We start from the raw sequence: 27,616 nt of genomic DNA, 5'->3' as shown, positions 1-27,616 counted from the left end.
CAAAGTGCCTTGGGCAAGGGTGGGAGCTGCATGACCCCTACCACCCTCAGTCAGTGGGCCAAGTAGAAAAGGTGAATACAACCCTCAAGAAGAAGCTTGTAAAAATTTGCAAGGCTGCTAATTCAGCATGGCCTACAGCCTTGCTGACAGCTTTGCTGTCAATTCAAACAACCCCTAGGCAACCAGTGAGACTGTCTCCCTATGAGATGCTGTTTGGCAGGCCACCCCCAGTAGGGAGGGAATACGCCAGGCCACATGTTACTTTGTTGGGGGGAGACGAAGACTTCACTGCCTATATTATTAAGCTACAGGCGCCGTTCTACAAGATTCGAAGGTACGTCGGAGATGCCCAACCGCTTCCTCTAGATGTACCTGCACATCCATTTAAGGCTGGAGATGAGGTGTACGTGAAGATCCTAACTGCTGAAGGGCTACACAAGCATTGGTCAGGACCTCATTTGGTGTTGCTGACAACCCACACCATACTCAAAGTCGAGGGAAAGTCTGCCTGGATCCATGACACTCACTGCTCCAAGAAGTGCCCAAAAGACCCTTTTGATCATGCAATTGCAGGAGGGGCTGAAGGTGAGGAGATAGCTCAGCAGGGAAATAGCAACGCCAGCCTGGACAAAGAGAGGCCAGAAAAAGAAGCAGAGGAAGAACAGGTTTGTCCCCTTAACTCAGACCTGAGTGACTTTTCAGGTCTCAACCCTGTTGAATGGTGGCACCTGCACTACCCAGGCTGTGCAGATGAAGCTTTGAACAGCCTACCCAACTATTTGAAAATTGGTCCCACACCTGAGTGGGTAATCCAATATCAGAATCAAGAAGAACATCCTCTGAAACTAAGGTTTAAGCGAAAGTGATTTAAATGTGGGAATTGGTGCTTACCAGTGTAATAGTGCTATTTGCAGCTATTGTTTTGCTATATTTCTGGAAGGAGAGCCCTTTGGAGCCAAGATACCCCAGTTTGAACTGGAAGAGCTAGTTTAATGCCTTATACTCTTAAATAACAGCTGGAAATTGAGATCAGGATAAGGTGTTTTATCCTCCTAATTTGTGTGTTTATTTAGTGGTTTAAGAGGAACTGTGTTTCATGATGCCCAGATCACTATTCAGGACTCTGCTTTCAGGTGTAAAACAGTCTGTTTGCTGGTCAAGACATTTAAGAGTGTTCCTATATCTGATTCTCCTCATCAGAATTCCATACAAACTCTAGCTGGCACCATGAATTGTACAAAATTTAAATTTGACAAAATGTTGGATATGTTTGATGGCAGCTGAAGAAGGAAGAGTAACTTTTCCGTTTCTAGTAACACCATTGACAGCCCAAGAGATCGGTAGTCCCATCACCATCATAGATAACCCTAACAAAGAGAACCAAACATGGAAAAGTGCAGGGTGTAATAACCATGCAGAATGGTGGGATGTAGTATCACAAGAAGGATTCTGGTGCTTTAAAAGAAATAAGACCAATTTCTTCCCCCCATTTTTTATTATATTCTCTAAAAAATATATTTTCCAATTTCCACTCTTTATCCATTCCTTTTCTATCCTCTAACCAACTTAAATCTCCCACTCCTAACATACCTTCTACTATATGTCTTAATCTATTGGCTACATAATATAATTTTATATTTGGGAGTCCTAATCCTCCTTCTTTTGTGTTAAATACCACCTTTTTTTTTATTCTCGCTTTCCTATTCCCATTGCAATAATTATTTAAAATATTTTGCCAACTTTTTATCTCTTTTTCAGCTATTCTTATTGGTAACATTCTAAACACAAAATTTATATTTTGGTAATATCTTCATTTTTACTAAAGCTATTCTTCCAAACCACGATAAATTTAATCCTCTATATTTTTCTAATTTATCTATAACTACTTTTTAAAAATTGTTTAAGTTCTCCTTTTCTAAATCCTCTAAATCTTTAGTAATTTTAATTCCCAAATATTTAATCATCTCTTTAATTTTCATATTCTTCTCCTTACTTTCCCAATCCTTCCCTTCCTTTTTAGTATAATTAAACATCATCTCTGATTTTATCCAATTTATTCTCAATCCTGTAACTTCTTCAAAATCCTTCAGATGATGCTTAATTCTTTCCATTTTTTCTAATGTGTTCTTAATTGTCAATAATGTGTCATCTGCAAACATATTTATTTTTTATTATTTTTTATTATTATTGCAACCTACTCCCTCTATAATATCGTCTTCTCTTTTCACATTTGCCAATAGTTCTTTAACCAATACAAATAAGACCGGTGAGAGTGGACATCCTTGTCTAGTCCCTCAGGCCAGTTGTATCTTTTCTGTAACTCCATCATTTATCACCACTGAAGCTGTGTTTTGTGAGTATAATTGCGCGATTATACCTTTAAATCTATTTCCAAACCCCATTTTTTCTATTATCCTCTTTAGTGTTTGCCAGCTCACACAATCAAACGCCTTAAATATATCCAACGCTATTATTCCTGCTTTTGTTTTTGTCTTTTTTACCTCTTGTACCATATTTAAAACTCTTCCAACCAAATTAGGCATTTGTCTACCCGCCACAAAGCCACACTGATCTTCCCCAATATATTTACCTATAAAAGTATTCATTCTCCTTGCCAATATAGCTGGAAAAAAAATTGCATCCTGATTTATTAATGAAATTGGTCTATAAGAATCTGGGACTGTTAAGTCCTTATCCGGCTTTGGAATTAATATAATTAATGATTGTTCCCACGATGGTGGTATCTTCTCTCCTTTTATTATTCCATTATATAATTTCATTAATTTTGGTACCAACATTTTTTAAAATGTTTTATAATATTCAGATCCCAACCCATCTAACCCGGGGGATTTACCCCCTCTCAATTTCTCAATAGCTTCCTCTATTAGAAGGAATAGAGGAATCTATTCCTTTAGAACCCCCTTCTAAAAAATCACCGGGAAATATGGTGTGTATATAAAAAGGAGATACTTCCAAGTATTTCTCCAATAACACCAGTGATAATGTTAGGAATATTTCCAGGGAATCTAAAAGATAAATTAGGGAAAATATTAATAGAGAAGGATATAATGAAACTAAAAAATTGGTTAAGGAGGATCAACACTCGAGAAGAAATAGAAGAGGTATTAAAGGAGAAGAATTTAACATGGTTAAATTATTTTCAATTAGAACAATGGACGAAGAAATGGTTAAAGGATAATGGATAGTGTAGAGAATTAACGAAATTTGAGGAGATGATTTTAAAAAGAGAAATTGAGAAAGGAGAAAATAAAATGATAAAAGGTTTAATGAGTGAAATATATAGAATATTGGTTGGGAAGGGGGAGTCAGAAAACATGGGCAAGATGGTGTGGGAAACAGATTTGAAGATACAAATAGGGCAACAGAGTTGGGAGGGAATATGGAGAAAAAGAGTGTTGAGAAGTATGTCAGTGAGGATAAAAGAGAACTACTATAAGATTTTATGGAGGTGGTATCTAACCCCGGTGAGATTAAATAAAATAAACAAGCTGTATTCAGCAAATTGCTGGAGAGAATGTAAAGAAAAAGGAATGTATTTACATATGTGGTGGGAATGTGTATTTGTTCAAAAACTGTGGAAAATGGTGTTTAAAGAGATAAATGGTATAGTGGGAATGGAGACTGAAGAGACACCTACAGTGGCATTGCTATCATTATATGGAGATTTAAAATATAATAAAGAAACAAAAAAACTGATAACGAATTTGCTGACAGCAGCAAGGTTAATCATATCTAGGAACTGGAAGGTGCAAGGAGATTATCATGTTGAGGATTGGTATAAAGAGATTTGGGATATTGCTATAAATGATAAATTGACATGTAATATAAAAGTAAGAAGAGGGATAACAAAAATGAATGATTTTGAGGGAATTTGGAATCAGTTCCTAGAATATGTATTATCTAAGGGGAGTGGAAAACCACCTCCAGAAGAATCAATAAGATTTCAGAAACAGGAATAGAACCCGGGGTGGGGGGTGCACTTTATGTTATGCAATGATGTAAAAATATCAAATTAGAAATGTTATAAGGTTATTCAATTTATGTATTATTATTTTTTCTTGTGTTGTTGTGATTACTGTAGTATTGTATTAATGTACTGTTAATCAATAAAAATAATTAAAAAAGAAAAAAGAAAAGAAATAAGACCAAAGAGACAAAAAAAAAAAAAAAAGACGTGGGGAAATCCTGTTGTATTTAGACCCAAGATTGGGGCTTTGATATCTCTCCTCTCTTCAGTTGCTCACTGGCTAGGGGCTGGAATCAGACTCATATAGGGAATGTAAAATGTAATGCTTCCACAGAGAAGAGATCACTCACCAGGGATGCCCAGAAGTAGAAAAAGTCAAAAGGTATTTAGCACAGATAGCCTGTAGAGCTGCAAATAAAACATCAGGTTATATTACTATAAAAAACACAGTTATGGGTTAGTGGCATAAGAATGGAACCTTTGTTTTAGGTTTCCCTACAGCAGTGGTTGCAAACAAGTCATGGTGGAGCACAGGTTGTAACAAGATATCAGAGGCCTTATAAACTCGGATTCTGGTGTGCAAAGGAATCTGTGATACTATTATGAAACAGTACCCCGAAACATGTCTAAGTATAAAGGGCCTTATAAAGATGGAAAATAAGCTAAAGCAGGGTATTTCTTTATTTGTGGGAGAAAAGCTTACCAACAGCTTCCAAAAGATTGGTATAGTACCTGTTATATTACAGTTATACACTCTCCTTTCAAAGTGATAAATCATATCTCCTCTATGTACCATCCAGCTTATGTTAGCTTACCTTTTGACAAGGTAAAGCGAGATGAATAGACAGCACAGCGTATCGTAGATACATATCAACCTATCACTTGGTCTTGGAACGGTATCTGAGGAGCCCAGACTTTAACTAACAAGCTCATTAAACTACAAGCAGTAGTTGAGATACTATCCAACGACACCTCAGAAGCTCTGCTCCATGAAGTGAATGAAATGTCTCAGGTTAGGTGTGCTGTCCTTCAAAATCGTTTAGGACATGGTTATTTACTGGCCTCTAAAGGAGGCCTGTGTGGAGTTTTTAATAGGACTGATTGTTGTCCAAAAATTCATGATGAGGAAAAATAATCACTCGCATCACTCAACATATTGAGAAAATTGTGCATGTTCCTATACAGAAATGAGAAGGATTTATCTCATGCTTCAATAGAACTATGCAAAAGCAATTTGCTCTCAGGTACCAGAGTATACCTACAGAAGAACCCCAAGGAACTCCCCTCGATGTAAGACAACAAAAACTTCAAGAGTAGAGTGATCCATAATGAGGAGGAATCCTTATTGGATCAAATGGGGGACTGTTAAGAAAAATTAGCATGAGCACAGCCAAGTTGTGTTTGTGTGACCTTTCTGAGAAGTCAGTTAGGCTACCCATGCAAGAGTAGCATTATTATTATTATTATTATTATTATTATTATTATTATTATTATTATTATTATTATTATTATTATTTATTTATTTATTTATATAGCACCATCAATGTACATGGTGCTGTACAGAGTAAAACAGTAAATAGCAAGACTCTGCTGCATAGGCTTACAATCTAATAAAATCATAGTAAAACAATAAGGAGGGGAAGAGAATGCAAACAGGCACAGGGTAGGGTAAGCAGGCACAGGGTAGGGTAAAACTAACAGTATAAAGTCTGCACAACATCAAGTTTTAAAAGCTTTAGGAAAAAGAAAAGTTTTTAGTTGAGCTTTAAAAGCTGCGATTGAACTTGTAGTTCTCAAATGTTCTGGAAGAGCGTTCCAGGCGTAAGGGGCAGCAGAAGAAAATGGACGGAGCTGAGCAAGGGAAGTAGAGGCCCTTGGGCAGGCGAGAAACATGGCATCAGAGGAGCGAAGAGCACGAGCGGGGCAATAGTGTGAGATGAGAGAGGAGAGATAGGAAGGAGCTAGACCGTGAAAAGCTTTGAAGGTCAACAGGAGAAGTTTATATTGGATTCTGAAGTGAATTGGAAGCCAATGAAGAGATTTCAGAAGCGGAGTAACACGGTCAGAGCGGCGAGCCAAGAAGATGATCTTTGCGGCAGAGTGGTGAACAGAAACCAACGGACTGATGTGAGAAGAAGGAAGGCCAGAGAGAAGAAGGTTGCAGTAGTCCAACCGTGAAATAACCAGTGCATGAACAAGCGTCTTGGCAGAAGAGACAGACAAAAATGATCGAATCCTGGCAATATTATACAGGAAAAATCGACAAGATTTAGCTACTGCCTCAATATGAGGAATAAAGGAGAGCGAGGAGTCAAATATAAAGCCAAGGCTACGAGCTTCCTTGACCGGAGTAAGCGTAACATCATTGACAGTAAGAGAGAATGAGAGATCCACCTCTTGATCAGTTACATATATAACCTTAGCAAACAACCAAGAAGCAATAGACTTTGTTTGCGGTTGCACAGAATGACCCAATGATTAACTTGTATGTATCGGTGTATTTCCTACAACACCGCTCTATTTCCCAGTTTTAGTGATAAAAAATAAGCCACAGAACTCTTCTGAGATATGTCGGTATTTGTTGGGATTTTATGCTAGAGAGCGCTGTCCCATTGAACAGCACTGAGCTGTACAAGCCATGTGGTCGCTGCTCTCTTCACTGTGTAATTTCAGCTCATTTCAAATGCAAAAGAAAAGCAGGAACTAGAGCCATGGTAAGGAAATGCTATTTTCTCCTGTCTGAAAGTTGTCTTTATATGAATGTCTGATATCTCTCTCTCTCTCTCTCTCTCTCTCCACACACACACACACTCACCTACTCTGACTATAGATTCAGAAGGATCCCCAAAGATGGCTCATATAAGTAGCAGCACCCACCCTCTGGAAGACTTTCCCTTGTGCGGTTTGGGAGATGGAAAATGTGACATCCCTTAAATGCCTCCTGAAAACATACCTTTTTACACAGGCTCTCCCTGGGCTGTAACTTATTTTGGTTTTATTTGGTATTTTTAACTTTAAAAGCTTTACATTATTTTCTGACTTGTTGTATTTTCTGGTTTTAATTGTGAACTACCCAGAAAGCCTCAGCTATTGGGCAGTATAAAAATGTGTGTGTGTATGTGTTTGTGTGTGTGTATAGGAGCTGCTTCCATCTTTCCAGACAATGTATAGGGTGCAGTGGTAAATTCTGAAGTACAGGCAGCCCCTAGAAGACCCAAAGAAGAGTCCAAACCCAAGAAGAGTCCAAAAATTCCAGGCAGCTGTGTTTTTCCATATCAACAAACTAGTTCTAGCAGTTTTCATCTCCACAAGGAACAGGGCTTTTGTAAAGTGAATGTGTCTGAACTGCCCATTCAAGGCCAAGACACCCCCCAAATGCTTTCCACATTTGAAATATTGAAAGTGTTGTAAGGTCCTCAATCCATTGCATTATAGGAGATGAGTGTTTATCCTTCCAATGTTGTAATATCAGATTTTTTTGTGCTGTCAAAAAGGTGCAGAGAATCCATTTACGCTGACCATTTGTTAATTTACATGAAGTGGGGAAATACTTTTAAAGAGTGTGTACATCAGTAAATATCAAAGTCTTCTGGTACAAAATTTATCTGTGTAACTACCTCCTCTCAAAAAGAAGCAATTACTGGATATTGCCAAAACTTGAGACCAGGATAACTGACAGAGCACCTTCTCCCTTACCAACCTGCCCGATCACGGAGGTCATTGGAGGGCATGCTCCTGATGGTTCTACATGGACCTTTGACCCAATTGACCTCTGACGCTTATCAAATTTGCAGATGACACAAAATTGGGTGGGATAGCTAATAACCTGGAAGACAGAAACAAACTTCAAAGTGATCTTGATAGGCTGGAGTGCTGGGCTGAAAACAACAGGATGAAATTTCATAGGGATAAATGCCAAGTTCTACATTTAGGAAATAGAAACCAAATGCACAGTTACAAGATGGGGGATACTTGGCTCAGCAATACTACAAACGAGAAGGATCTTGGAATTGTTGTAGATCACAAGCTGAATATGAGCCAACAGTGCGATATGGCTGCAAGAAAGCCAAATGCTATTTTGGGATGCATTAATAGACATATAGCTTCCAAATCACACGAGGTACTGGTTCCCCTCTATTCAGCATTGGTTAGGCCTCATCTTGAGTATTGTGTCCAGTTCTGGGCACCGCACTTCAAGAAGGACGCAGACAAGCTGGAGCATGTTCAGAGGAGGGCAACCAGGATGATCAGGGGTCTGGAAACAAAGCCCTGTGAAGAGAGACTGAAAGAACTGGGCATGTTTAGCCTGGAGAAGAGAAGATTGAGGTGGACACATGATAGCACTCTTCAAATAGTTGAAAAGGCCAGCATCTCTTCTTGATCATCCCAGAGTGCAGAACATGGAATGATGGGCTGAAGTTACAGGAACCCAGATTCTGGTTGGACATCAGGAAAAACTTCCTGGCTGTTAGAGCAGTACGACAATGGAACCGGTTTCCTAGGGAGGGTGTGGTCTCTCCCACACTAGAGGCATTCAAGATGCAGCTGGACAACCACCTGTCAGGGATGCTTTAAGGTAGAGTCCTGCGATGAGCAGGGAGTTGGACTCCTTGGCCTTATAGGTCCCTCCCAACGGTACTATCCTATGGTCCACTAGGAGGATACCCTTTAGTGTGGTGGCCCCTTTTCTTTGGAACTCCCTGCCCCTGGAGGCCAACACTAGCCTTCTGGAGGATTCTGAAAACAGCTCTATTCCAGGAAGCCTTCCTCAACTGATTAGCCACTGATTTTATTGGCCCTTGGTTTTAAATTGAACAGTTTTAATTTGCTGTTTTTAATCTTCTTTCTTTTTCCTGTTTTATTCCTCCAGAATCTGTTTTAGATATGGAGTGGTATATGAATATTGTAAATAAATAAATATATAAATAAAATAGTTTAAAAGAAGCATTATCTGTATTGTAGTATCAGTAATAAGCTGAATTAGACAATCTCTTATTAAAGAGACATTGTGGGGGTCTAATAGACATGAAAAAAAGTTTTTAGTGAATAAGGTGCAGCCTAAGATCCATAGATGCAACAGATAGGCCCTAAAGCGCTGATTCAATTATTAGGCCACAGCAGTTTTTGAAATTCTCAAATGTTCTCACAGGTCCAAAAAGGTTGGGGACCATAGGTGTGCGCAAGGGGTGTGCTCAGGCACACCCTCATGTCTCAAGCACTAAGCACCAGGGGGCCATTGAGTAGGGATCCAGATGCACCAGGACCAGTCCTCCAGCTGCCCCTGGATGTTCTGTTGCTACCGGCCCTCACAGCATGCCATTGCACCCAGCAGCAGGAGTGAAAAGGAATCGTTCTGCCAGAAGCCTTTCTGCTGCAAGCCACACTTCGAAGAGGCCAGGAGGAGGGCCCCTGAAGGCTCATATCACCTCATAAGCCCCTCCTCTAGCCAGTATCACTATAAAGCCCCATCAATGCTGGGGCTTGAGGAGCATCTCTCATTCCCCCAATGGCCCTCCTGTGGTCTGGCAAGCTGAACGCAGAGTAGGGCATCAGGAAGTACAGTGTTTAATAAATAAATGAATAAAAATAATGTCCTTTATGATTGAGTAGTCAATAAATCTTGGCCTTCAAAATTTTTTTACCTGGGTGCATAACCAAATGAATTGTGCTGTGCACACCTATGTTGGGGACCTCTGCCTTATCTATTATCTTTGAGAAATTCTGGAGAAAGGGTGAAGTACTGGAGGTGACAGACTTGACCTTGGGGGAGCTAGGGGTGGCAACGACCGACAGAAAGCTCTGGCGTGGGCTGGTCCATGAAGTCACGAAGAGTCGGAAACGACTGAATGAATAATCAACAACAACACTAGGAGGGGGGCAAATGTTGTCCCTATTTCCAAAAGATCTGCCCCAGAAAGTCTGTAGGCACCTTGGTAGTCTTCAATTCAAAGAGCTCCCTCACACCTACATTTCCCCCCAGTTTGAGTCCGTGCTCTCCCCCTCCATTTCCTTAGCGAGGTTAGTGCTGGGCACTTTCACATTTGTGCATTGTTGTGCTATTTCAGCTCATGTATCTTTTCACCTGTATCACTAATATGCTGGCAAAATCTCCTGCCCAACCCTCTAAATTCGCCTTCTCCCTGCAGTTAATTTTTTAAAAATTTAATATGTTTTTATTTCTGGGCTAATACAATAGTATGGCAGCCTGAAACTGTACAATTACTGCGTCCAGTTGGAGCTTCTAATGTCTCTAAAATTATCCAACAGTTTTTCAGGTATTAATGGTGTGTGTGTGTGTGTGTGTGTTTCTTAATTGAACATCTCCATATTTGGAAGAGGCTGAGGAGTAGCTTTGATATTGACATCTGTGGCTAACCAAAATGCTTACACCTGCATAATGTTTAAAGATAAAGAGATGAAACTGGCACAGTGATAGCTTTTAAAGAGGGCTTTAGCCATGCCAAGTTTGAATCAGATCCATTCATGCCTTGATTTTTAGAAATTCCCCCCCTCAAACCATTCTCCTGATACTCCACCAATGTGAAATTCCACCTTTGCATTTGTGGAGGATCTGTTTTCCTTTTCTTTGATAATGCACAGCTGTGCATAAAAATAGAGATCTGCTGGGGTCCTCAGGGATGTGGGCTCCCCACCCTCGCTCTGGCTTTGTTGTCTAGTGATTTACAGACTTACATTTCATCAGCTGGGCTCTGTTTCTGCAGGCAATGAGGGTGGTGTTGGAACAGTAAAAAGTCCAGTCAACCAACTAAGCTCAAGTCCATTATTTCAACATGGTGTGCTGGAGGAGAACCGTCCCGCCCCACCTTCATCAGCAAGACTCCATTCAAAGCACATGCCCCCAACAAAGGAAAAAGCGAGAGGACAGCAATACACAGAGGCTTAAGGGCTCATAAAATCCACTTGGGGAAAATAATCCAGAGTTTCCCTACACCAAAATAATATGCAAAATGGAGGAAAAGAGGCGAGATGGGTGCAGGACAGGGATGATGTCATGTGAGTCCCGTGCTGCAATACCAGATACCAGACGTGGTGAGCGTGCGTTAAACTGCTGGTGTAATGGAGCTTATAGACTACTCAAATTGCCAGAAGTGGACAGAAAGGGGGAAGTCAATAGCAAGTCAGGCACTTGGCAGCAGATGTACCATTTATTGGAGAAAGGTAGGAGAGCCGTAACTGGTTGCCTGCAACTAAAAAAACCGGCTTCTACTGCGTTCCTGGTCTCCACTATACAACTAGATAGACTGCTTGCTTGCGCTCTCTCTCTCTCTCTCTCTCTCTCTCTCTCTCTCTCTCTCTCTCTCTCTCACACACACACACACACACACACACACACACACACAGAGTTTTCAATTTGGGGTGACATTCTCCACTTCCATTCATGCCATTGCACTATCCAGACAACGGGATTCCAGAAGGAGTGCCCTCACTCAGATGGAGTGACCAACTCTGACAGCTGTGTAAGTTTGCTTGAAGGGTTTGTTAAATGTTAAATGTTAAAACCCCGTGGATTTTGGGGGCAGTGGCTCAAAAGGGAAATGGTGTTGCTGATGTTTTAGCATCAGGGATACTGGTGGGATACTGGACTATATGATATGCTGAAATTTCATTTAATGGTACTATGAAGTTGGAAGGGATCTCGAAGGTCATTTAGTCCTGTGGTAGGCAGACTTTGTTTTTTATGAGAACCCTGAGATCTACCAACAAGTGAAAAAAAATTATAGTTAAACTTAAAGAATTCTGAGGCTAGGAATTTGTCTTGAGTGTATAACTGAATGCAGCTCACAGTGGTTATTCAAACTTTATTTATTTATTTAAAAAATATTTCCTGGCTGCCTTTAAGGGCAGGAGCCCTTGTAAGGCAGCATACAACATTAAAACTCATTAAAAAAAACCCCAATGCAGTATTAAAAGCAGTAAAAACCCAATAAAGACAGCAGCAAACATTCTTCTATCATTTGTGGGAACAAATGATGTCGCCAAGCAGAGCTACGAAGAAATCATTTCAGACTATGAAGCTCTGGGAAGGAAACTGAAGAACTTTGGGGCCCAGGTAGTTTTCTCATCCATCCTCCCAGTTCTTGGAAGAGGATTAGAAAGGGAAAGAAAAATACTCCGGATGAACGACTGGCTACGAAGGTGGTGCCGACGTGAGAATTTTGGATTCTGGGACCATGGGCTACGTTACTTGGAACACGGACTGCTGGCAAGGGATGGGTTGCACCTCACAAGGGCTGGAAAGAATGTGTTCGGCCACAGCATGAAGAACTTGATCAGGAGGGCTTTAAACTGAATCTTACGGGGGTGGGAGACGTAAACCTCGAGGCAACAATGGTTGAAGGCCAAGGCACCACAGTACAGAGAACAGCTCCAATAGTGCCCCAAAATAGTGTCCGCAACAATGTAGGAACAAAGCCAGACTATAAAACACATGGTCTTCGATGTCTATATACTAATGCCCAGAGCATGGGAAACAAACAGAACGAACTTGAACTCTTATTACATGAAGGCAAATACGACTTGATAGGTATAACTGAAACTTGGTGGGATGACTCCCATGACTGGAATATAGCAATTGAAGGATATAACTTGTTCAAAAAGAACAGAAGAAATAGAAAGGGAGGTGGAGTTGCACTATATGTTAAAAATACCTATCCCTGCACAGAAATACAGGCGGATCAGACTGGGAGCCCCATCGAGAGCATCTGGATTAAAATAAATGGGGCAAGGAATAAAAAGAACATGATAATCGGAGTCTACTACGGGCCACCCAATCAAGGAGAAGACGAGGATGAAACTTTTGAGAAACAGATTGCCAGTGTTTGAAGGAAGTGTGATGTAATAGTGATGGGGGGCTTCAATTACCCTGATATCTGTTGGGAGACCAATACTGCCAAAAGTGGCCCTTCGAAGAAATTCCTGACATTTGTGGGTGATAACTTTCTCCTACAGAAAGTAGAGGAAGGAACTAGAGGATCGGCAATCCTTGACTTGATATTGACCAATAGGGATGACTTAGTGGATAAAGTGGCAGTTACGGGAAGTCTGGGGGAAAGTGACCACATCATACTTGAATTCTTGATTATGAAGGAGACAAAAGTTGAGTGTAGCCATACACGTACTCTGGATTTTAGGAAAGCTGATTTTAATAAACTCAGAACTATGATAAGTAAGGTCCCATGGCAAATGAGCCTAATGAGAAAAGAGTGCAGGATGGGTGGGAGTATTTAAAAAAGGAAATTTTAAAGGCACAGTTACAAACAATTCCAACAAGGAGAAAAGATAGAAGACAACAGAGGAAACCAATGTGGCTCCACAAAAAGCTTAGAGATGACCTGAAAACAAAAAGGGATACATATAGGAAGTGGAAGGAAGGCCAGGTTACAAAAGAAGAGTACAGACAAGTGGCGCAGAAGTGCCGAAATGGCGTCAGGAAGGCTAAAGCTGTGAATGAGCTGAGATTAGCGAGGGATGCTAAAAGCAATAAAAAGGCTTTCTTCAGATATGTGAGTAGTAAAAGACAGAGGAAAGAAATGGTGGTTCAACTGCTTAATGAGGATGGCAAATTGATAACAGATGACAAAGAAAAGGCTGAAGTGCTCAATTCCTACTTTGCCTCAGTCTTCTCCCAAAAGCGGGTCTATGACTCCCCTGGAAAAAGTGAAGCAGAAGTTGAGGGGGCAGGATTACAGTTTGAGATTGATAAACAAATGGTCAAAGAACACCTAATTCCCTTGAATGAGTTCAAATCTCCAGGGCCCGATGAACTGCATCCTAGAGTAATGAAGGAGCTAGTGGAAGAAAGAACTGTTGTCTATTATTTTGCAAAATCATGGAAGACGGGTGAGGTGCCGGCTAACGTTGTCCCTATCTTCAAAAAGGGCAAAAAGGAGGAACCTGGGAACTACAGACCAGTCAGTCTGACATCCATCCCTGGGAAAATTCTGGAGCAGATTATAAAGAAGTCAATCTGTAAACACCTTGAAATCAATGCGGTGATCACTAGAAGCCAACATGGATTTGTCAAGAATAAGTCCTGTCAGACAAATTTGATCTCATTTTTTGATAAGGTAACCTCCCTTGTGGACTGTGGGAACGCTGTGGACGTCATATATCTTGACTTCAGCAAAGCTTTTGACAAAGTACCACATGACATTCTGATTAACAAACAAGCTAAAAGTGGGCTAGATGGAACAACTATTAGGTGGATTCACAGTTGGCTACAGAATCGGACTCAAAGAGTACTTATCAATGGAACCTTCTCAAACTGGGGAGAGGCAACGAGTGGGGTACCGCAGGGCTCAGTCCTGGGCCCAGTGCTCTTCAACATTTTTATTAATGATTTGGACGAGGAGGTGCAGGGAACTCTGATCAAATTTGCAGATGACACAAAATTGGGTGGGATAGCTAATACCCTGGAAGACAGAAACAAACTTCAAAGTGATCATGATAGGCTGGAGTGCTGGGCTGAAAACAACAGGATGAAATTTAATAGGGATAAATGCCAAGTTCTACATTTAGGAAATAGAAACCAAATGCACAGTTACAAGATGGGGGATACTTGGCTCAGCAATACTACAAACGAGAAGGATCTTAGAATTGTTGTAGATCGCAAGCTGAATATGAGCCAACAGTGCGATATGGCTGCAAGAAAGGCCAATGCTATTTTGGACTGCATTAATAGAAGTATAGCTTCCAAATCACGGGAGGTACTGGTTCCTCTCTATTCGGCCCTGGTTAGGCCTCATCTAGAATATTGCCTCCAGTTCTGGGCTCCACAATTTAAGAAGGACGCAGACAAGCTAGAGCGTGTCCAGAGGAGGGCAACCAGGTTGATCAGGGGTCTGGAAACAAAGCCCTATGAAGAGAGACTGAAAGAACTGGGCATGTTTAGCCTGGAGAAGAGAAGATTGAGGGGAGACATGATAGCAGTCTTCAAATACTTAAAAGGTTGTCACACAGAGGAGGGCCAGGATCTCTTCTCAATCCTCCCAGAGTGCAGGACACTGAATATCGGGCTCAAGTTAAAGGATGCTAGATTCCAGCTGGACATCAGGAAAAACTTCCTGACTGTTAGAGCAGTACAACAATGGAATCAGTTACCTAGGGAGGTTGTGGGCTCTCCCACACTAGAGGCCTTCAAGAGGCAGCTGGACAAGCACCTGTCAGGGATGCTTTAGGGTGGATTCCTGCATTGAGCAGGGGGTTGGACTCGATGGCCTTGTAGGCCCCTTCCAACTCTGCTATTCTATGATTCTATGATTCTACTACAAACACTAGCATAAGATAAAACATACAACAAACAACCAGAGCCACAACCCAGTCTGCTAAAACATAATCAGGGGAAGGTTTTCAGGGCCTTCTTAAAAGTCTACAGTGATGGAACCTGTGAGACCACTGACGGCAACCCAGTCTGGAGAGGTGGGGTCATTGCGGAAAAGGCCCCCTCTGGTGTAATTGCGTACCAAACTGCTCTCACAAGTGGGCAAATGAGAAAGGCCTCTCTGGCTGAACTTAAACTGCTTTAAAGGTAAAAAAAAAAAAAAAGCACTTTAAATTGGGCTTGGAAACACAACGGTAACCAGTGCAGCACAGTACAGATGTCGTATGATTGCATTGCCTTGTTCCCACCAACACTTGGCTGGCCACATTCTGCACAAGCTGAAGTTTCTAGACTGTCCTTAAACGGAGCCACAAATACAGTGCATTACAGTAGTCCAGCCAGGACATCACTAGTGCATGGATAACTGAAGCTAGGTCTGGCCTGAAATATACTCCCTGTTTAAATGGACGGGCTCTGGCCAAGCTAGAACTTCAATTGCTAATACAAAAGGCAAGGGAGAAAGCAGACATTGCTTTGTTCGTCAGCTGAGCTTGAAGCCCCCCACCCCCCAACCAAGCCCATTTGGTCATCCCTTTTGCTGGGAATTGGTGTACAACTGAGAGAACAGATTGAGAAATTTGCTCACTACATTGAGTTTTAGTAGAAGGTACTTTCAAGAAAGATCATTCTATTTTGACAAAAGGCTTAAAAGTGTCTAGGGCCACAGCTACACCTAAGGTTTATCCTGGGATCATCCAGGGTTCGCCCCTGCCTGAGCACTGGATCCCCTGTGTGTCACCTAGATGAACAGGCTTGACCCCTGGACGATCCAGGGATAAGCCTTAGGTCTAGCTATGGCCTAGGAAGGTTTCTTTTTCCTTTTTAAATAACGTTGGTGTACTGTATTAAGGGTTCACCTTACTAAATCCACCAATTGCCTCTGACGGGTAATTTTTAGGAGGGTATCTATCACCTGTTTTTTTAAACAACAACAACAACAACAGTGTATTTTACAAGGCATTAAAAGGTTTTTAATATTGAGGTGTGTGTGTGGGGGGGAATCCCAGAATAGTGTATAGAATATTTTTATAGAATAGGACAATAAATAAATAATAATAATACCCCCCTCAAAAAGTAGGTTCCCATGGTAACTTGAAGCTCTTCCTGCCAGTCACTGAGCCTTAGGAGGGGGTATTTCAGCCTTTTAGAATGGGGCAAAACTGCACAAAAGCCAGGAAACCACCTGCCTCTGAGGAAGTGGGTTTAGCCCAAGAAAGCTCATGCCTTAATAACAAAATACTGTTGGACTTTAAGGTGCCCATGGGCTCTTTTTGTTTCCACCCAATGATTGGTGGTTGGGGAGTTGTTGTGGCTGTTTGGGGAAGCTTTGCGGTTGGATTTGTCCCCAGGTCTAAAGTTCTCCATCCTTCTTCTAAATTGAGCAAAATTTACGTGTCAGCTGATGAAGAAATGCAGATAAAGTCAGGCTAACATTTTTCTTATATTTTGGACATGTCCTAGGAAATTTTGGGTGTTAGTTCTGGGGATATATATATATATATATATATATATATATATATATATATATATCCATAGTGGGTTCTCATATTATTGAAATGGTAGCACATGTCCTAACTGCAGCATACTGGAAAAAGATTAATTCTCCATTAGTTGAGTATTGGTGTATGAAAAAGTAAGATCTGGTACACATGAGGCTAAACACACCAACTTAGAACAAGAGAAGAGAGGCAACAGATAGGTTTATTAAGAGGTGGAGTCTTTTGTGATTTGTTAAATGATGACATTCTTCTTTGCTAGGCATAATATGATGATTTGTATAATTATATTTGCCTTGTTTGTTATTTAGATTGCTTTGCACTGTTTTGGAATAATAATAATAATAATAATAATAATAATAATAATAATAATGCTACAAGTTCCTGTTTAAGGCTGAATGGCGCACAGAATGGAAGTGCCCCTTTTAGGAACTAGGAATGTGCTGCACCATTTTGTTGTGAGGGGAGGCGCTCTTGTACATTCTGTAATGAAGCATTTCTACAGCAGCCAGCCCAAAAGAAGCTCCAGATAAATAAGCACACAGGGCTTCTGCTGCCTGCATATTGGAGACTAGGTTATCTTGCTGATGAGACTGAACATCATAGCTTACTGACAGCACCTCAACTATCCCTTTCTTCATGTGTTTGTGCAAGATTATTATTTGTGATACTTCTCCCTCTCACCTGGTTTCTTACCTGTGGAATGAAGATTAAACAGTTTATTGTAGATGCACAAAAAAAGATTCCTCCTGAGATAAAACCAAAGACCAGGTTGTGCCACAAGTGGAAAAAACGATTTACAACCAGCATAATTCCAGTAGAGAGAAAAATAACGGCTATCCCCACGATGAGGGTCAGGGACTGATTGACTGGTGGACAGCTGAGATCATATGTCAGACCAGCAAGGTAGGCCCCATACATCAACAGGATGCCCTGGGGTCAAAATAACACAGATATAAAATGGTTAATTCAAGAGAAGGAGTTTTAACATTTCCCAGAACATGGAAACTCTTACATTTAACCTTCCCCTTGTTAATCTAGTTATATTCAAAGTATCATAGAATAGTAGAGTTGGAAGGGGCCTATAAGGCCATCGAGTCCAGCCCCCTGCTCAATGCAGGAATCCACCCTAAAGCATCCCTGACAGATGGTTGTCCAGCTGCCTCTTGAATGCCGCTAGTGTGGGAGAGCCCACCACCTCCCTAGGTAACTGGTTCCATTGTTGTACTGCTCTACCAGTCAGGAATTTTTTCCTGATGTCCAGCCGAAATCTGGCTTCCTGTAACTTGATGAAGAATGAGAGACTAGCTTTGGTGCTGTTGAGTTTAGTTAAAATCTTTAATAATTCTTGTCCATATGCAAAATGCTCAATGTTTCGGATTAGTTGTAATCCTTCCTCAGGAGCTACAATTAATTAAATTAATACAGTTTAAAATATATTTGAAAAAACAAACAGATATGGAATACAACACCTTTATCAATCCAAATCTTTAAAGAGAGGTTTGTTGCTTATGTAATCAAGATTTGATTTTTCTGGAATTTGCAGCAAATGGTTTTTGTTTGGGTATTAAATTTTATCTACAGAAATTATCGTATTGAAATTCAAACAAGGTATAAATTATGAAGCTGCCCAGAGGTTTATTTTGTTTAGGTATATATACACAGCAATTTCTACTGGCCTATGCTGGAAAAAGTACAGTAAACTGCGTATCAAACACATTGTTTGGATCATAGGAACTGGACACAATACTCAAGATGAGGCCTAACCAGTGCTGAATAGAGAAGAACCAGTACCTCACATGATTTGGAAGCCCAAAATATCATTTGCTTTTTTTGCTGCCACATCACACTGTTGGCTCATATTCAGCTTGTGATCTACAACAATCCCAAGATCATTCTCGCTTGTAATATTGCTGAGCCAAGTATCCCCCATCTTGTAACTGTGCATTTGGTTTCTTTTTCCTAGGTGTAGCACTTGGCATTTATCCCTGTTAAATTTCATTCTTTGTTTTCTGCCGAGCACTCCAGCCCATCAAGATCACTTTGAAGTTTGTTTCTGTCTTTCTATCCTACCCAATTTTGTGTCATCTGCAAATTTGATAAGTGTTCCCTGCACCTCCTCGTCCAAATCATTAATAAAAATGTTGAAGAGCACTAGGCCCAGGACTGAGCCCTGCGGTACCCCACTTGTTACCTCCCCCAGTTTGAGAAGGTACCATTAATAAGCATTCTTTGAGTCTGATTCTGCAGCCAATTGAGGATCCACCTTTCCTGTTGCAGTTTTGGTGGGCAGTTGGGCACCTGGAGCTCAGCAGAGGTGAAGCATCCACAGATCTAGCCCACTTGCAGCTAATTTACTGATAAGAATGTCATTGGGTACTTTGTCAAAGCTTTGCTGAAGTCATGATATATTATGTCCACAACACTCCCACAGTCCACAAGGGAGGTTACACAATCAAAGAACGAGATCAAATTAGTCTCGCAAGATTTGTTCTTGACAAATCCATGCTAGCTTCTAGTAATCACTACATTGTTTTCAAGGTGATTATAGATTGACTTCTTTCTAATCTGCTCCAAAATTTTCCCAGAGGTGGATGTCAGACTAACTGGTCTGGAGTTCCCAGCTTTTTGAAGATAAGCACAACATTAGCTCTTCTCCACTCGTCTGGCACTTCATCCGTAGTCCATGATTTTGCAAAGATGATGACAGTGGTTCTGAGAGTTCTTCTGCTAGTTCCTCCATTACTGTAGGATGCAGTTCATCGGGCCCTAGAGATATGAACTTGTTCAAAGAAATTAGGTGTTCCTTGCCCATTTGTTTATCAATCTCAAATTGCAATCTTTCCCCTTCTGCTTGTACTTCACTTTTAGGAGAAGACTGAGCCAAAGTAGAAATTGAGCACTTCAGCCTTTTCTTTGTCATCTGTTATCAATTTACCATACCCATTAAGCAGTTGAACCACCATTTCTTTCCTCTGTCTTTTACTATGCACATACCTGAAGAAAGCTTTTTTATTGCTAGTCTCAGCTCATTCTCAGCATTAGCCTTCCTGATGCCATTCCTGCACTTCTGCGCTACCTGACTGTACTCTTCTTTTGTAGCCTGGCCTTCCTTCCACCTCCTATAATTGTCCTTTTTTCCAGGCCATCTCTAAGCTTTTTGTGGAGCCACATTGGTTTCTTCTGTTGTCTGCTATCTTTTTTTCCTTGTTAGAATTGTTTGTAATTGTGCCTTTAAAATTTCCTTTTTAAAAAACTCCCACCCAACTTGGACTACTTTTCTCATTAGGGGCACTTGCCATAGGAGCTAACTTACCATAGTTCTTAGTTTATTAAAATTGGCTTTCCTGAAATCCAGAGTATGTGTATGGCTACACTCAGCTTTTTTTCCTTTAAAATCAGGAACTCAAGTACAATGTGGTCACTTTCCCCCAGAGTTCCCATAGCTGCCACTTTATCCACTAAGTCATCCCTATTGGTCAGAATCAAGTCAAGGATAGCCGATCCTCTAGTTCCTTCCTCCACTTTCTGTAGAAGAAAGTTATCAAAGCTGAAAAAGGAAGGAACCTCAAGAAGGAAGCCAAAAAATGGGTGAAAATGGAGTTGTGGTTTATTAAAAATACTGATGCATTTCGGACCCTAAAGTCCTTCCTCAGGGATATATATATATATAATATTTACAAAGACAAAATGTATATTGAATGAATTATTGTGAATGACAATGCTGGAGAAAATGTAATCAGCAAGGTTCATATTTTCATATGTGGTGGTCCTGTCCTAGAGTGTTACAGTTTGGGAATATGATATTCACAGAAATGGAAAAGATCACACATCAAATTATAAATATTAAACCGGCATTAGCATTACTAACAATTTGGAAGGAAGAAAATGTAAATGTAAAGTCTAAAGGATTAGTAGTATTCATGTTGATGGCTGCTCGAAGAGTAATTGCCAGAAATTGGAAAACTGAGAAATTGTTAACTTTCAAATTTTGGTATATGGAACTGTGGCAAATAGCTATGGCAGAAATGTTGACACACTAACTCAAAATAGCTCAGGGCAAAGCTAAGACTCCTGATTTTTACAGTATATGGCACGACTTTATATTATTTACAAGTCAAGGGCATATGCAGCAGAACTTGTCACAGCCCTTTTTGAAACTATGGAAGAGAGAGTAATTATAATGTACCACTATGAAGAATTACACAATCTTCAATTAATAATAGATTCTACTCCTAACTAAACCTGTAAAGAAATTGATAAAATATGCTAAATGTACTACCTTCTGCCAGTAGTCAACAATGAATTGTTTGTTTGTATGTTTTTGTTTGTCTAAGTATTTTGAAAATTAATTTTAAGAAGTGAATGACAATGATGACCTTTTGTCTTATATTTCCAGATTACCTTGGGTTCAAAATGCATTGGTAATTATTTTTAATAAACCATATCTCCGTTTTCACCCTTTTGCCTCTGGAAAAAGTTATCAGCAACACATGACAGGAATTCCTTGGAAGGGCCACTTTTGGCAGAATTTGTCTCCCAACAGATATTGGGTTAATTAAAGTCTCCCATCACTACTACAATGGATTTCCTTGAAACACTGGCAATTTGCTTTTCAAAAGTTTTATTCTCTAATACATATTTGTGCAACAGCTTTACTGTTCATTTGAACTAAAATGCATTCAGCCAATATGACAGAGTAACAGCAACTAATAATGATATATTGGGAGGGGTAAGCCATTGAGATCCCTCTAATTGTCTGATTTTGCTAGAAAATTAATGTGCATTAGAAAATATGTGAAAAGGATCTTGGATTTGCAGTCCATCATAAACTGAATGAGAGTCAGCAGTGTGATACAAGTGCAAAAAAGGCTAATGTGATTTTATGTTGCATTAATAGATCCATTATTTCCAAGTCAGAATAAATAATGCTTCCACATTATTCTTCGTATCACAGTTCTGGATGTCACACTTTAAGAAAAATATAGACAAATTGGAAAGAGTTCAGAGCAGGACAACAAAGATGTTCAGTAGTATGGTGAACATATCCTATGAGGAAAGGTTGAAGGAACAGAGTATGTTTAGCTCAAGAAGAGAAGAGTGAGGGAGGAGGGATATGGTAGCACTCTTCAAATGCCTGAAAGGTTATTACACAGAAGAAGACAAAACTTTTATCTGCTGCTCCAGAAGATCTATCAGGCTTAAGTTATAGGAAGGTCGATTTCAGTTGAGCATTCCAGGGATAGTCTTGATAGTCAACAATGCAACCAATTATGGGGGTGGTGGGCATAGTGGGCTCTCCCTTGCTGGAGGTCTTCAAGGCTGGGCAGACATCTGCTGTAGCTCTAGATGTCCTGCATTTGGCAGAGGGCTGGACTGGGTGGCCTAGCAGGCTGGGGAAGCATCAATTTCATGACATCCATTCTATCTGTGTTTTGGCCTTGAGTGCCATTTTAAAACAAATAAATAAATTGCAGGGCATCTTTCCTTCCATCATCTGCTCATTGACAGAACTGGATTATTTCAGGGACATATCAGAATTCTTATTGTACTAGATTTTTCTGTACTTGTCAACTGTTTCATTTGTTCAGTGGTAGCAGAATGCTGAATGTGTGAGTATGGATTTGAGAAAGGTGATGGGGAAAGAGTGTAGGGAAGGTGAGACTATGGTGATCCAGTGAAGGATTTGCAGTCAGAAAAGATATTTTAGGGAAAGGGAGACTGTATCACCCAGAGTATAGCAAAAGCTTCAAATTACAGCAAAAGCTGCAAAAGTAAGAATAAGTGAAGTTAATTTCAGATACATTGAGTGTCTCACTTGTTCTTTATTCCAATGAATTTAACAATAAGATGTTATGTAGAACAGATTTGTCTTAATAATGTGCTGTGAAATCAGACCTGTGACCAAGGCCATGTTTGGGTGGGCACACCCCCTTGGGGGCTGGACATGCTTGTGAGCATGCCCCTTTGGGGGCTGGACATGTTGGTGGGCATGCCCCATTGGGGTTAAACATGTTGGTGGGCACCCCCCTTAGGGGTGGCCCTGTTGTCCTCCTTTTTGGTTTCCAAAATATGGTCACCCTAGTGGGATTCAAAGAGGGATTTTTCAATGTGGGTCTTACTGCTGCCTCCTTCAAGCAGGTTGGCACCCTGTGGATTTGCTGAGAAAAGTGATGATTGAAAGGAGGGTGCACCACTGGCAATTGAGCAAGGTGCATGCATGACTATATGATTATCTCTGATATATATGTACCTCTATACAGAATGTGGAGTGAGAAGCATCCTAAGCTAAGCAAGGCAAAATCTTAAAGTTCTTTCATGTGAGAATGATCTTGGGAGCCTCCTTGTCATCAATTAAATATTGGAATGAAGTACATACCTTAAATCCCACAAAGAGAATAAGCCAAAGATCCGAGTACAGAGAAGAACAGTAGTATCCTCGGTTCACTGTGAAAGTCAAGCCATTCTCAGTCACCTACAGGAGAAGTAAAACACACAACTGAAGTCTTCTGCCCTTGTGTGCAAAATGCCCAATATTCAACAACGTTGAATATATTTTTTCTCTTGGGAAGAGCTGTGTGGGGGTGGGTGAGGCTGTTTTAAACTTCCTCAGCCACCAGAATGGACCCTGTCTCCATTTAAGTTGGGTGACCATACATCCGGTTTTGCCCGGACATGACCAGAAATGGCGGCCCCAAACATGGTCCTGGCGGAAATCCCCATTTTTCTCATTTTGTCCGGGCAAAAAGGGGGTGGGGCACACGTTCTCGGACTTATGGGAACGCGTGCACCCTGGAGCAGCCCTCCCAGAGCCGCTCTAGGATTCAGCTGGGCAGGCATGATGGCGCCTGCTCAGCTGAAGCCTACAGTGATGCTGGGGCGGGGGCTCCACAGCGCACGCGTTCTCAGACTTCCGGGAGCTGCTCTAGGATGCATGCACCCTGGAGCAGCCCTCCCAGAGCTGGTGCTGCTCTAGGATTAAGCTGGGTGGGTGTGATAGCCTCCGCTTCCATCCAGCAGGGCTCTCCCTGGTTGCTGCAATGACGTCACTGCAGCGACCAGGGAGAGCCCCAGATGGAAGTGGGGGACGGTCCTTAAACCGCACGCTTCCACGACACGCAGCTTAAGGACCGCCCCCGCATCCATCCAGTGGGGATGATGTCACTGCAGCAACCAGGGAGAGTCTGGTTCATCATGTTCATAGGTGAACATGATGGACTTTGCCAAGTGATGGTGTCTTTTACTGATTCAGCAATTCCCTATTGAACATGTTTTATGTATGACTGCTTTTTGGATGTTGGTGTGCTTGTATTTTGGTAGGCCTAATTTTGGGTGGGCACGCCCCTTTGAGGGCTGGGCATGTTGGTGAGCATGCCCCCTTGGGGCGGCCATATTGTCCTCCTTTTTGGTTTCCAAAATATGGTCACCCTAATTTAAGTATGTTCCTCCTGCAGCTGCTTTGTAAATCTAGCTCACATCAGTCCTTTTCAGAGGACACCTTAAACCATGGCTTTAACCATGGTGAAAAAGCCTTATTTGCTGTGGTTAAAGCCATGGTTTAAAGTGTCCTCTGAGCAGGGCCATCAATGAACCAATAAGATGCAGGAGGAAAGCATGTCACCATGCCAGCATTTCAAAATCAAGTACCAGTGGGCTTGCACACACCTCCCATGGTGCACAACAGGCTCCCAGCTGCTCCGGATATTTGATTTTTTATTTATAAAAAAATAACAAACAGGGAGGCCAACTGCCCAGAGAGCTTCAGCTATGGGGCTGTATGTAAATGTAATAAAACAAACAAATAAATAAATAAACATGCTGCAGAATGAAGTGCCAACCCCCAGCATCACAGCATTTTTATTTCCAAGAATCCCTCTGAACCCCAATTGAGCCCCAAAAGCATTCTGAAAAAATAAAAATGGTGGGGGGGCTTTGTTTTGAAGCATGCTCAGCTACCCAGGAAAAAAAGAAAAACATTACCTTGGGAGTACGAGGGAGCATCCTGGGGGGGATCTTTGCTATCTCGTTGGTTGGTTTTGGTGTGGTGCGTTTTGCTGGGGGCGAAGGTGTTGCGTGGCTCCCAAAGATTGGAAACTCCCCTGCTGAGCCTCCTTCCCTTTCACACTTTGTGTCTTGGCTGGACCTAATTGCTTTGTGTCAAGGCTCAGTCAGCAATCCTGATAGCTGCAGTGAGCACCAAGATGTTTGATTTTTGCCTCTTCCTCCTCTTCTTAATTTTGTGTTTGTTACTGCTTACCCACCTCATTCCCCCTGTCATTTTTGCTGTCACCCTTCATTCAGCTGCCTTTTTGATTACACACAACCCCTCTGATACAGAAAAGACACTGCTTTTCTACATGAGCCCATTAATCCCCTGCATCTATTGAGTTTGGTTTCATTGCAGAATTGAGATCCAAGCATTACATGAAGAGTGTTTCTTTTCCTGCTTTTGCACTACATAATGGCCCCGTTCAGATGACATGCTAAACCATGCTGCTTAACTACAAAATGGTTAACGGAATGCTTAACTGTGGTTAACAGTGCCATCTGACACACATTTTCCCTAACCGTTAGCCACATTGTGGTTAGGCTCACATGGTTAGTGTGGTTGTGCAACATGGTTAGTGGCACTAACCATGGCTAAAAGTGTTGTCTGACACGTGTCTGTGCATAAGGGGCTGAAGTTAAGGGGTTAAGGCATAGAGCTTGCCTAATTAGGCAGGGCCACTCTAGCCAGCGGGCTCTATGGATGCTCTGGACTGGTAATTGATACGCTCACTGCGGCTGCCATTTCATGTTTCGCATTAGCTTTTTGGAGCGAGTTTTGCTCTTCTTAGCAGAGTGTGCTTGCAGGAAATAGTTAGTGAGCATGTTTAAACCATGGTTATGTAGCCACCTAAGAAAGGTTCACATGGCACGCTAAGCCATAATGTTTAGCTCAAAATGCTTAAACACTGTGGTTTAGTGTGTCGTCCTAACAGGGTCATTGCCTCTTATTGTGCTTAAGGTAAAAATTGAAATGTCATGTCTCTGATTTGGCTTTAATTCTGTGACTATTATTTATTTATTGCATTTCTATACTGCCCAATAGCTGAAGCTCTCTGAGTAGTTCACAAAAACTAGGAACTTACAATAAATAAGAAATCCACTATCAGAGAGTTTTCTGTGCCACAATCACTATCATTGTCACTTCAATCACTTTCTTTTCAGGCTCAGTAATCCCCAACTAGTGCTCAGGTTTAATAATGCACTAATTCACCTTGTTTTTATATTTCTGACTCAGCTGTAAAATCGCAGCAGTACTGTAACAACAACAACAATATGTTTATTGCTCAATCCACAGGTCATTGCAACACATACAGACTTGACCTTTTCCTATACTACATATGATAAAAATTACATATGGTTAAAAATTACAGAGCTATCAAAGATGTTACATGCATTACTGAAAGGATAGTAAGATGGGAGCACAGCGGACATACAGAAACCTTTAATTGCTTCTCAATGACATTTCATTTATGTCTCTGAATCTTTATAACAACACATACCAATAGAATCTAAAAACTTTGCTCTACATCTATTAGCTTTCACTGCAAATAGTGCAACCCTTTGTATCACATATGGATTGGTTGAATGTAATAAATACTTCAGTTTTTCCTTAGCACCCCAGTATTTCTCTTTCTTTAAAAAAGGCTCCAAATAACTTTTCCTTATATCTATATATAAGGGGCAATCAAACACATAGTGTGCTATGCCCTCTGGAACTGGCTCTCCACAAACACATAACCTGTCTTCCACTGGTATGCCGTGGAATCTCCCCCATTTCATCATAGTATCCATTTGTTCAAACCTTAAACGTGTAAGAGCTTTCAGGTACTGTAACAATGCTTGTTGAAGTTTCTCCTTAAGAATTCTCTGCTCACCTGTTGTCTTTGGAATTATCTGCATTAGTTACTGTTTAGGCCCTTTCTATACCTAAGGGTTATCCCAGGAAAATGGAGAGGTCATCCCTGCCTGCTCTCGGGATACCCTGTGTGGCATCTGGATGCACGGGAATGATCCCGGGACGATCCTGGGATATAGGGCTGGTGTAGACATGCCTTTACTTCTGAATTGTGTTGGCCCTACTTTCTAACTTACAAATTTATTTATTTATTTATTTATTACATTTCTATACCGCCCATAGCCGAAGCTCTCTGGGCGGTTCACAAAAATTAAAACCATAGTAAGACAACCATGGCTAGACCAGGCCTACATCCTGGGATCATAGAATCATAGAATAGCAGAGTTGGAAGAGGCCTACAAGGCCATAGAGGCCAACCCCCTGCTCAATGCAGGAATCCACCCTAAAGCATCCCTGACAGATGGTAGTCCAGCTGCCTCTTGAAGGCCTCTAGTGTGGGAGAGCCCACAACCTCCCTAGGTAACTGATTCCATTGTCGTACTGCTCTAACAGTCAGGAAGTTTTTCCTGATGTCCAGCTGGAATCTGGCTTCCTTTAACTTGAGCCCGTTATTCCGTGTCCTGCTCTCTGGGAGGATCGAGAAGAGATCCTGGCCCTCCTCTGTGTGACAACCTTTTAAGTATTTGAAGAGTGCTATCATGTCTCCCCTCCATCTTCTCTTCTCCAGGCTAAACAGGCCCAGTTCTTTCAGTCTCTCTTCATAGGGCTTTGTTTCCAGACCCCTGATCATCCTGGTTGCCCTCCTCTGAACACGCTCCAGCTTGTCT

General features: G+C 41.2%; 1 protein-coding gene across 1 annotated transcript in view; it reads right to left on the bottom strand.

Annotated features, from left to right (window-relative positions):
- GPR156 (G protein-coupled receptor 156) overlaps nucleotides 1-27,616 on the bottom strand; it is a 58,380-nt gene that overhangs the window by 10,896 nt on the left and 19,868 nt on the right. Inside the window, exons 7-8 of the mRNA XM_063128420.1 lie at nucleotides 23,265-23,360; nucleotides 17,582-17,818 (exon numbers count right to left, since the gene is read on the bottom strand). Of these exons, the coding sequence (XP_062984490.1) occupies nucleotides 17,582-17,818; nucleotides 23,265-23,360 (333 nt within the window). The remainder of the gene's footprint in view (nucleotides 1-17,581; nucleotides 17,819-23,264; nucleotides 23,361-27,616) is intronic.

Source organism: Elgaria multicarinata, chromosome 6 (assembly GCF_023053635.1).
Source record: "Elgaria multicarinata webbii isolate HBS135686 ecotype San Diego chromosome 6, rElgMul1.1.pri, whole genome shotgun sequence".
Classification (NCBI taxonomy): Eukaryota; Metazoa; Chordata; class Lepidosauria; order Squamata; family Anguidae; genus Elgaria; species Elgaria multicarinata.
Note: the sequence above shows the minus strand (reverse complement) of the source record. Positions and strands in the feature narration are given on the sequence as shown.